The sequence below is a fragment of the Notolepis coatsorum genome (assembly GCF_963971535.1).
Source record: "Notolepis coatsorum genome assembly, chromosome: 5".
Taxonomy (NCBI): Eukaryota; Metazoa; Chordata; class Actinopteri; order Aulopiformes; family Paralepididae; genus Notolepis; species Notolepis coatsorum.
In genome coordinates, this window is record NC_140169.1 from 69,107,662 (window position 1) to 69,120,171 (window position 12,510).

At 44.5% G+C, this 12,510-nt stretch overlaps 1 protein-coding gene across 2 annotated transcripts in view; it reads right to left on the minus strand.

The window, feature by feature from the left end:
* Nucleotides 1-12,510, minus strand: part of poglut2 (protein O-glucosyltransferase 2) — a 126,683-nt gene that overhangs the window by 31,802 nt on the left and 82,371 nt on the right. For both annotated transcript variants that reach the window (XM_084313760.1, XM_084313759.1), the window contains exons 8-9: nt 9,157-9,246; nt 799-903 (exon numbers count right to left, since the gene is read on the minus strand). In XM_084313760.1, the coding sequence (XP_084169886.1) occupies nt 799-903; nt 9,157-9,246 (195 nt within the window). The remainder of the gene's footprint in view (nt 1-798; nt 904-9,156; nt 9,247-12,510) is intronic.

Below are 12,510 nucleotides of genomic sequence, written 5' to 3' on the forward strand. Positions count from 1 at the left end.
TGTTAAGTTATTGTCCTGGGAAGTCTTTTTATGTATTATTATTGTATTGTGATATGTTTTGTTTCATGTTGAAAAAAAAAATGTGATCAAAAGAAAATATACATTAAAAAAAATGTAATAATACAATAAATATCGGTTATCGGTATCGGCATTGAGGAGCATAAAGTTATCGGTATCGGTGTCAAAAAAATCAATATCGTGCATCCCTACTTTTTTACCGATATTGTCCAACTCTTAATTTCCGATACCGATATCAACCGATATCAACCGATACCGATATATGCAGGGTTTCTCCCCCCCCCCCAAGAAACTGAATAATTTCAGGTAATTAACATTACATATCTCTTGTCGTGGAATTAACACAACATTATGCATACTTTTGACAATAAATAAAATCAGAATTTGTTCTTACTTGCTTGCCTGGGTAAATAAAGGTTAAATAAATGTAAAAAAAAAAGAGAAAATAAAGTGTATTTTATTTAAATTTTTTTTAACCGATACCGATAATTTCCGATATCACATTTTAATGCCAATATCGGCCGATAATATCGGACATCCCTAATTCCTAGTAGTTGGATGTCTGGCAGCAGTCCCTGCCCACTGGAGCCTGATGGCCGCTGGTATGAATGACTGTCCGAGGCCGAAATTACCATCATTTACTGTTGATTTAAATCACTGAGGGGCAAATTCAAGGGTATATAATGTAACAGTATACTTTTGATATGGGAGGGGAATCAACAAATACAAAAAGGTTTGATTAATAACATTTGTTTTCTAAGCTTAGAGCGCGGCCCTTACCCTCATTCTGTGACAGTAACACGGGAACAGGTCGTCAGCGGGCTGCTCCACCTTCTCCATGCCCTCGCGGATCTGTGGCTCTGAGACCTGGAGCTTAGCGTACCCCTGCAGGAGCAACAGTGACCCGCACAGAGACATGGACATGTTAAAGAACAGTGACCCGCACAGAGACACGGACATGTTAAAGAACAGTGACCCACACAGAGACACATTAAGGACATGTTAGAGAACAGTGACCCGCACAGAGACACATTAAGGACATGTTAGAGAACAGTGACCCACACAGAGACACATTAAGGACATGTTAGAGAACAGTGACCCGCACAGAGACACATTAAGGACATGTTAGAGAACAGTGACCCGCACAGAGACACATTAAGGACATGTTAGAGAACAGTGACCCGCACAGAGACACATTAAGGACATGTTAGAGAACAGTGACCCACACAGAGACACATTAAGGACATGTTAGAGAACAGTGACCCGCACAGAGACACATTAAGGACATGTTAGAGAACAGTGACCCGCACAGAGACACATTAAGGACGTGTTAGAGAACAGTGACCCACACAGAGACACATTAAGGACGTGTTAGAGAACAGTGACCCACACAGAGACACATTAAGGACATGTTAGAGAACAGTGACCCACACAGAGACACATTAAGGACATGTTAGAGAACAGTGACCCACACAGAGACACATTAAGGACATGTTAGAGAACAGTGACCCACACAGAGACACATTAAGGACATGTTAGAGAACAGTGACCCACACAGAGACACATTAAGGACGTGTTAGAGAACAGTGACCCGCACAGAGACACGGACATGTTAGAGAACAGTGACCCACACAGAGACACATTAAGGACGTGTTAGAGAACAGTGACCCACACAGAGACACATTAAGGACATGTTAGAGAACAGTGACCCACACAGAGACACATTAAGGACATGTTAGAGAACAGTGACCCACACAGAGACACATTAAGGACATGTTAGAGCAACAGTGACCCACACAGAGACACATTAAGGACATGTTAGAGAACAGTGACCCACACAGAGACACATTAAGGACGTGTTAGAGAACAGTGACCCACACAGAGACACATTAAGGACATGTTAGAGAACAGTGACCCGCACAGAGACACATTAAGGACATGTTAAAGAACAGTGACCCACACAGAGACACATTAAGGACATGTTAGAGAACAGTGACCCGCACAGAGACACATTAAGGACATGTTAGAGAACAGTGACCCACACAGAGACACATTAAGGACATGTTAGAGAACAGTGACCCACACAGAGACACATTAAGGACATGTTAGAGAACAGTGACCCACACAGAGACACATTAAGGACATGTTAGAGAACAGTGACCCACACAGAGACACATTAAGGACGTGTTAGAGAACAGTGACCCGCGCAGAGACACATTAAGGACGTGTTAGAGAACAGTGACCCACACAGAGACACATTAAGGACATGTTAGAGAACAGTGACCCACACAGAGACACATTAAGGACATGTTAGAGAACAGTGACCCACACAGAGACACATTAAGGACATGTTAGAGAACAGTGACCCGCACAGAGACACATTAAGGACGTGTTAGAGAACAGTGACCCACACAGAGACACATTAAGGACATGTTAGAGAACAGTGACCCGCACAGAGACACATTAAGGACGTGTTAGAGAACAGTGACCCGCACAGAGACACATTAAGGACATGTTAGAGAACAGTGACCCGCACAGAGACACATTAAGGACGTGTTAGAGAACAGTGACCCACACAGAGACACATTAAGGACGTGTTAGAGAACAGTGACCCACACAGAGACACATTAAGGACATGTTAGAGAACAGTGACCCACACAGAGACACATTAAGGACATGTTAGAGAACAGTGACCCACACAGAGACACATTAAGGACATGTTAGAGAACAGTGACCCACACAGAGACACATTAAGGACATGTTAGAGAACAGTGACCCGCACAGAGACACATTAAGGACATGTTAGAGAACAGTGACCCGCACAGAGACACATTAAGGACATGTTAGAGAACAGTGACCCACACAGAGACACATTAAGGACATGTTAGAGAACAGTGACCCACACAGAGACACATTAAGGACATGTTAGAGAACAGTGACCCACACAGAGACACATTAAGGACATGTTAGAGAACAGTGACCCGCACAGAGACACATTAAGGACATGTTAGAGAACAGTGACCCACACAGAGACACATTAAGGACGTGTTAGAGAACAGTGACCCACACAGAGACACATTAAGGACATGTTAGAGAACAGTGACCCGCACAGAGACACATTAAGGACATGTTAGAGAACAGTGACCCACACAGAGACACATTAAGGACGTGTTAGAGAACAGTGACCCACACAGAGACACGGACATGTTAGAGAACAGTGACCCGCACAGAGACACATTAAGGACATGTTAGAGAACAGTGACCCACACAGAGACACATTAAGGACATGTTAGAGAACAGTGACCCGCACAGAGACACATTAAGGACATGTTAGAGAACAGTGACCCACACAGAGACACATTAAGGACATGTTAGAGAACAGTGACCCACACAGAGACACATTAAGGACATGTTAGAGAACAGTGACCCGCACAGAGACACATTAAGGACATGTTAGAGAACAGTGACCCACACAGAGACACATTAAGGACATGTTAGAGAACAGTGACCCACACAGAGACACATTAAGGACATGTTAGAGAACAGTGACCCGCACAGAGACACATTAAGGACATGTTAGAGAACAGTGACCCACACAGAGACACATTAAGGACGTGTTAGAGAACAGTGACCCACACAGAGACACATTAAGGACATGTTAGAGAACAGTGACCCACACAGAGACACATTAAGGACATGTTAGAGAACAGTGACCCGCACAGAGACACATTAAGGACATGTTAGAGAACAGTGACCCACACAGAGACACATTAAGGACATGTTAGAGAACAGTGACCCGCACAGAGACACATTAAGGACATGTTAGAGAACAGTGACCCACACAGAGACACATTAAGGACATGTTAGAGAACAGTGACCCGCACAGAGACACATTAAGGACATGTTAGAGAACAGTGACCCACACAGAGACACATTAAGGACGTGTTAGAGAACAGTGACCCACACAGAGACACATTAAGGACGTGTTAGAGAACAGTGACCCACACAGAGACACATTAAGGACATGTTAGAGAACAGTGACCCACTCAGAGACACATTAAGGACATGTTAGAGAACAGTGACCCACACAGAGACACATTAAGGACATGTTAGAGAACAGTGACCCACACAGAGACACATTAAGGACATGTTAGAGAACAGTGACCCACACAGAGACACATTAAGGACATGTTAGAGAACAGTGACCCGCACAGAGACACATTAAGGACATGTTAGAGAACAGTGACCCACACAGAGACACATTAAGGACATGTTAGAGAACAGTGACCCGCACAGAGACACGGACATGTTAGAGAACAGTGACCCGCTGAGAGACACATTAAGGACATGTTAGAGAACAGTGACCCGCACAGAGACACATTAAGGACATGTTAGAGAACAGTGACCCACACAGAGACACATTAAGGACATGTTAGAGAACAGTGACCCGCACAGAGACACATTAAGGACATGTTAGAGAACAGTGACCCACACAGAGACACATTAAGGACGTGTTAGAGAACAGTGACCCACACAGAGACACATTAAGGACATGTTAGAGAACAGTGACCCGCACAGAGACACATTAAGGACATGTTAGAGAACAGTGACCCACACAGAGACACATTAAGGACGTGTTAGAGAACAGTGACCCACACAGAGACACGGACATGTTAGAGAACAGTGACCCGCACAGAGACACATTAAGGACATGTTAGAGAACAGTGACCCACACAGAGACACATTAAGGACATGTTAGAGAACAGTGACCCGCACAGAGACACATTAAGGACATGTTAGAGAACAGTGACCCACACAGAGACACATTAAGGACATGTTAGAGAACAGTGACCCACACAGAGACACATTAAGGACATGTTAGAGAACAGTGACCCGCACAGAGACACATTAAGGACATGTTAGAGAACAGTGACCCACACAGAGACACATTAAGGACATGTTAGAGAACAGTGACCCACACAGAGACACATTAAGGACATGTTAGAGAACAGTGACCCGCACAGAGACACATTAAGGACATGTTAGAGAACAGTGACCCACACAGAGACACATTAAGGACGTGTTAGAGAACAGTGACCCACACAGAGACACATTAAGGACATGTTAGAGAACAGTGACCCACACAGAGACACATTAAGGACATGTTAGAGAACAGTGACCCGCACAGAGACACATTAAGGACATGTTAGAGAACAGTGACCCACACAGAGACACATTAAGGACATGTTAGAGAACAGTGACCCGCACAGAGACACATTAAGGACATGTTAGAGAACAGTGACCCACACAGAGACACATTAAGGACATGTTAGAGAACAGTGACCCGCACAGAGACACATTAAGGACATGTTAGAGAACAGTGACCCACACAGAGACACATTAAGGACGTGTTAGAGAACAGTGACCCACACAGAGACACATTAAGGACGTGTTAGAGAACAGTGACCCACACAGAGACACATTAAGGACATGTTAGAGAACAGTGACCCACTCAGAGACACATTAAGGACATGTTAGAGAACAGTGACCCACACAGAGACACATTAAGGACATGTTAGAGAACAGTGACCCACACAGAGACACATTAAGGACATGTTAGAGAACAGTGACCCACACAGAGACACATTAAGGACATGTTAGAGAACAGTGACCCGCACAGAGACACATTAAGGACATGTTAGAGAACAGTGACCCACACAGAGACACATTAAGGACATGTTAGAGAACAGTGACCCGCACAGATACACGGACATGTTAGAGAACAGTGACCCGCTGAGAGACACATTAAGGACATGTTAGAGAACAGTGACCCGCACAGAGACACATTAAGGACATGTTAGAGAACAGTGACCCACACAGAGACACATTAAGGACATGTTAGAGAACAGTGACCCACACAGAGACACATTAAGGACGTGTTAGAGAACAGTGACCCGCGCAGAGACACATTAAGGACGTGTTAGAGAACAGTGACCCACACAGAGACACATTAAGGACATGTTAGAGAACAGTGACCCGCACAGAGACACATTAAGGACATGTTAGAGAACAGTGACCCGCACAGAGACACATTAAGGACGTGTTAGAGAACAGTGACCCACACAGAGACACATTAAGGACGTGTTAGAGAACAGTGACCCGCACAGAGACACATTAAGGACGTGTTAGAGAACAGTGACCCACACAGAGACACATTAAGGACATGTTAGAGAACAGTGACCCGCACAGAGACACGGACATGTTAGAGAACAGTGACCCGCACAGAGACACATTAAGGACATGTTAGAGAACAGTGACCCACACAGAGACACATTAAGGACATGTTAGAGAACAGTGACCCACACAGAGACACATTAAGGACATGTTAGAGAACAGTGACCCGCACAGAGACACATTAAGGACATGTTAGAGAACAGTGACCCACACAGAGACACATTAAGGACATGTTAGAGAACAGTGACCCACACAGAGACACATTAAGGACATGTTAGAGAACAGTGACCCACACAGAGACACATTAAGGACGTGTTAGAGAACAGTGACCCACACAGAGACACATTAAGGACATGTTAGAGAACAGTGACCCGCACAGAGACACATTAAGGACGTGTTAGAGAACAGTGACCCACACAGAGACACATTAAGGACATGTTAGAGAACAGTGACCCACACAGAGACACATTAAGGACGTGTTAGAGAACAGTGACCCACACAGAGACACATTAAGGACATGTTAGAGAACAGTGACCCGCACAGAGACACATTAAGGACATGTTAGAGAACAGTGACCCGCACAGAGACACATTAAGGACATGTTAGAGAACAGTGACCCACACAGAGACACATTAAGGACATGTTAGAGAACAGTGACCCGCACAGAGACACATTAAGGACATGTTAGAGAACAGTGACCCGCACAGAGACACATTAAGGACATGTTAGAGAACAGTGACCCACACAGAGACACATTAAGGACATGTTAGAGAACAGTGACCCGCACAGAGACACATTAAGGACATGTTAGAGAACAGTGACCCGCACAGAGACACATTAAGGACATGTTAGAGAACAGTGACCCGCACAGAGACACATTAAGGACGTGTTAGAGAACAGTGACCCACACAGAGACACATTAAGGACATGTTAGAGAACAGTGACCCACACAGAGACACATTAACACTAGAACAGCCATGGAGAAAATGTCACTGATTCCCGCCGGAAGGGGTCAGATGACCCCACAGCTTATATGAGAAATATGAGAAAAATAAACAGTGTAAACTATATAATTACCTCTTAATATAAAAATATGAGGTTTACCACAGGTTTGAGTGACAAAAAAAAAATGTTACTTCCGGTTCCAGAACCGGTTCTCGGTGCCCAACCCTAATTATATATTCAGATATATTCAACCATATTTGTACTTGTCTTAATGTCTGACATTTAAAAGGATAATTTTGTTACAGTATAGGAAACCAGGAAGCATCAAAGGAAATGTTACAGTGCAAAGTAGTTATGATTGAATGCTGAATAAAAACAATGGTGCTTCCTGTATGATGGATGTATTTCTTTTAAAAGGGGGTCTACAGTAAAAATGGCCTTTTCCTGTGTGTTGCATTTGTTTTTTACAGAATGAGGGGTTGTCCCAACACTGAGAAAATGTTAAATATGTGAATTGTGCCTTTTCTGCAGTTCAGCTGTGACAAGAACCCTCCCTCTTGAAACGAGACCACATAAAATGTGTGTGTACAAGATGGTGTGCGCATACATCTTCTCTTTTTAGTTTAACCTAAAATTATGTTTCTGACAAAAATGTTAATGGTAAGATTGCTGTGCTATTGCTGGATCTTGAGTCATATTTAACCTGCAACGTCTAGTCTGAAAGTTGGATCAGAATTTCGTTCGACGGTACAGGCTCGCGCACCACTACTAGATGTATGATAATTATCGTATTTGTACGATAAAAGCAGCTTGCTCATTACAGGCACAGAAACAGCCCATTTAGAACAGGATTGAAACAGAGAGGTATAGAGGCTGCTAGAATGCATACTCTGAGTAGTTTGTTTTTCCAGCAAAAAAAAACCCTCAAAGACATGTTTAGGGGACCTTAAAGACTTTAGACTTTATTTTTGAAGGACGATATATTGACAATAAAATGTCCACATTTGCCAGCATGAAAGCAGAGGTGAGGGACATGACGTACAGAACAAAACGTTCTGTCAACACACTGAAACACTGCAGCAGGCGCTCAAGTAGCGCCAAGAGCAATTAAGAGTAGTCAGAACCGTAGTTCCCACGGTCAGACTTCAAAGGCAAAATGCTACTACTTCATAGTTGGCCGCAAAAATATCATCAAAGAATAAGAAGTAACTAGATGCTGTACCTGTTCCAACCAACCGGTTTGATTATGTAACGACAATAACATTACCCCATAGACTCGGGCCAAAGTTCTCTCCGCTAGTCTGGGAATATAAACCCGTATTCTACCTTTCCTTATACTGTAGGAGGTGAAAGGTCAAGCATTGTCACATCAATTGTAATCTTAACAGTGGCTCAACGTAGGAATACTTCACATCCGTGTAATTGCCGACTGTCCTTGCGGAGGCTGTGAAAAAACGACTAGAAGATGGAGAGATAAGATACGAAAACGGTGACGATAACGGGGGCGATGTGAGGTTCAGCGAAAGACCAGCATAACGGCACGCGTCACGGTTGATACAAATATCTTATTTTTAGTGCGTGGACTTGATTTGTCTGATTTTGTAGTGTTTTTCTGTCCAGTTTTTTTAATAAATTGTATATAAATGGCATTTATATAGCAGCTTTTATCCAAAGCGCTTTACAATTCTGTTCCTCACATTCACTCACACATTCACACACCGACGGCAGAGGCGACCATGCAAGGTGCCAACCTGCTCATCGAGAGCAATTAGGGATTAAGTGTCTTGCTCAAGGACACTTCGATACGCTGCCCGGGAGGAGCGGGAATCTAACTCTACCTTGAGCCACTGTCACACATCTCTTTCTAAATGTAAGGAAGATGAAAAAGCCGAGGTACAAGCCTGTGAATTGAATGATCTCTACGCAGCCTTCAACCCTGTGTGGTTTTGAAATAGTTACCTGGAAGAGTTTGTAGTAGTAGCAGAATATGCCGTCTCCCATGAGGAGGCTGCGTGCAAACTGTTGACCAGCCATTGCGATGTTTCTTGCCTGAAAGAGAGATAAAATAATAGCAGGTTAAAAAAAAGAGAGAGAGAGAGAAAGAGAGAGAGAAAGAGAGAGAGACAGACAGAGAGAGAGAGAGAGAGAGAGAGACAGACAGAGAGATGGAAAGAGAGAGAGAGAGAGAGAGAGAGAGAGAGAGAGAGAGAGAGAGAGAGAGAGAGAGAGAGAGAGAGAGAGAGAGGGAGAGAGAGAGAGAGACAGTCATTTCTTGTACATGTGTAAACTACTTGGCAATAATGATTTGTGACGTCTGACCGTGCTCACCTCTTGGTCGTTGTTATGTGTACTTTCACATTATACTTACTGTCTTCTGGTGTACAGTCACACGGTGGTGGGTGTACTCACTGTCTGTTGTGTTCACTTGTAGGCCGTTCACACCGGGAATAATTGGTTCGGAACATGACTGAGGCTTTAGTTCGGCCCTCTAAGAAAACACTGAGCACTGATTTTTCATGTTCCGAACCAATTATTCCCGGTGTGAACGCGCCAGCCGGTTCGAGATTGCATTCGGGAACCGGCTCCGGCTCGGAGCCCGGCCGGTGTGCAGTGATGTACCTGAGCGCGTTCAATGAACGATCGTTCATGAACGCGTTCGTATTCTGGACGAACGTGAACTGAACGTACTGTATTTCCGCTAGATGAACGTAATTGAGAACGCGTTCATTCTCAGCACTGTATTATAACGGCGTTCAAAAGTGTGCCAGATTTCATATGCCTTTCAGCCGAAAACCCAGTTAAAACACACCGTAAACAGGCTTCAAAATAATGCGGAAAACCACTCAATCTGGCAACCACAAGCTGCCTGTGACGCGTACGCTGCCTGTCACCCCTGGCTGTCGCACAAAAATATACGAACCGCGGAACCGGGTAGTATAGCAGCAGCACTCGCTCAGAGTCAGACCATTCAAGCAGCACGTTTTTCCTCATGTTTTTGAAAATATACTGTAGAGATGAAAGCTGCAGCTGCTACTAGTGTGGACTGAATGGGCGGCAGCAAAGCGTTATGGAAATGCCAGTATTCTGATTGCTGTCTGTGGTTCTATATGGGTTGTGGTAATACATTTGACAAATAATAGCTCGCAGCAAAGTATTGAAAAAATAACTATAAACTATAAATTAGTTCATTTTTGAAACCATGAGTAAAAATGTTGAATTATGAACTATGAACTGAACTAGTTCATTTTAAAATGTGTGAACTGTGAACTGAACTAGTTCATGTAGAAAGTGAACATTCCCAACACTGCCGGTGTGAAAGGCCTATTGGTGGTGGGGCTGTGGTGGTTTCATTGATGTCCACTAATTGATTGTTGTAATTGACACTGCTTCTGTATAACCGGACACAGGTGTGGTGACGAGGCTCCACGCCCTCTACAAGCAGACCAGGAGCTCATCACAGGTGTGGTGACGAGGCTCCACGCCCTCTACAAGCAGACCAGGAGCTCATCACAGGTGTGGTGACGAGGCTCCACGCCCTCTACAAGCAGACCAGGAGCTCATCACAGGTGTGGTGACGAGGCTCCACGCCCTCTACAAGCAGACCAGGAGCTCATCACAGGTGTGGTGACGAGGCTCCACGCCCTCTACAAGCAGACCAGGAGCTCATCACAGGTGTGGTGACGAGGCTCCACGCCCTCTACAAGCAGACCAGGAGCTCATCACAGGTGTGGTGACGAGGCTCCACGCCCTCTACAAGCAGACCAGGAGCTCATTACAGGTGTGGTGACGAGGCTCCACGCCCTCTACAAGCAGACCAGGAGCTCATCACAGGTGTGGTGACGAGGCTCCACGCCCTCTACAAGCAGACCAGGAGCTCGTCACTGCTGTCTCTCACCTGTGCTCTCACCATTTTGATCCTTGCTCTTTTCTTTTGCTGCTCTTAGAAACTATTGTGATATCCTGAACCAAGGAGGCTGCTGCACCCAGCTCTCCACCTTTCTGTAGTGATGGCGAGATGAAGCTCCATGAAGCATTGAGGCTTTCCATCCAATAGTGCCACACATGTGTTGAAGCTTCATGGTGTATTTGCTGTGCCATCAAGTGGACAATAAATGTAGAACAGGCTGCATGATTATAATGATACCATGGCTTTGGTGTCTGAAGCTTTGATGTGATGATGATGCCAATAAACAAATAATATTGTGTCTGTTTTTCTGACAGCATGATGGCAGGGACAGAGGAGGAAGTGCTTGCTTCATTTTTATTCAGAAAAAGCAACTCAAAATCGACATGCCATCCTGCATTTGGATCATACAGATGTGATCAGATTAGGCACAGCAAGTTAGACATTACAGCAAGTTTATATGTAACGGAGCTGATATCGTCACCTTTTTTGCGTTGTGTTTAACTTCGATGCCCCGAGGGAGTTTAGAACCCGGGTCTGCCGCGACACGGGCGACAGGCGACAGCACAGACCGCTACACCAAGGTGAATTCACACTCAATGAAGTGTAAAGTGTGTCTTTTTAAGTGGAGTGAGTTTAACTCGCAGTACCGCTACTCGCCAGTCACTTCACAACGCTTGAAGTCCATCGTGACTGACAGTGCCTCGCGCTACCATCTCTTATATATATGTTGGGATTATTAGGATACACATTTATTTGTCTTTCCCAGTACTCCACGGGATTCTCCAACGCAAAGAAACTCGTAATGAATTCCTATGTGGACACATTGTGTTGCGTACCAACCCCGAAGCCATTTCCTGAATCAGTGACGCGGACCGAGGCTTCGGACGTCATCACACACGTCACCTGATACACGCCTCGATACACGCTCCACTTAAATATGCCTGGATTACTCTACACAAGCATCGATGCCTCGCTTCAAACGTCACATCACATTTACATTTACATTTAGTCATTTAGCTGACGCTTTTATCCAAAGCGACTTACAAGTTCTGTACGACAAGCCATCAGGAAGGGCACAACTCTATCAGCTGAGCAACAATGTTCATCAAAGTGTTGAGTGCTACAGTGTAGGTTAGTTTATTAGGACAAGTGCATGACAGTACGGTTAGTTAGGGTTAGATTTTTTTTTTTTTTTTTTTTTTTTTTTAATTCAGATAATGGTTGAAGAAGTGCGTCTTTAGTCGACGGCGAAAGATTGGACGTGATTCGGCTGTCCTAACTGGGGTGGGTAGTTCATTCCACCATTGTGGGGCAAGGACTGAGAATAGGCGACTTCTCTTTGATGACCCTCCCGGAGCTTGGATAGGAGTAGGTCTGAGGCGGCCAGAAGATGCAGAGCGTAGGGG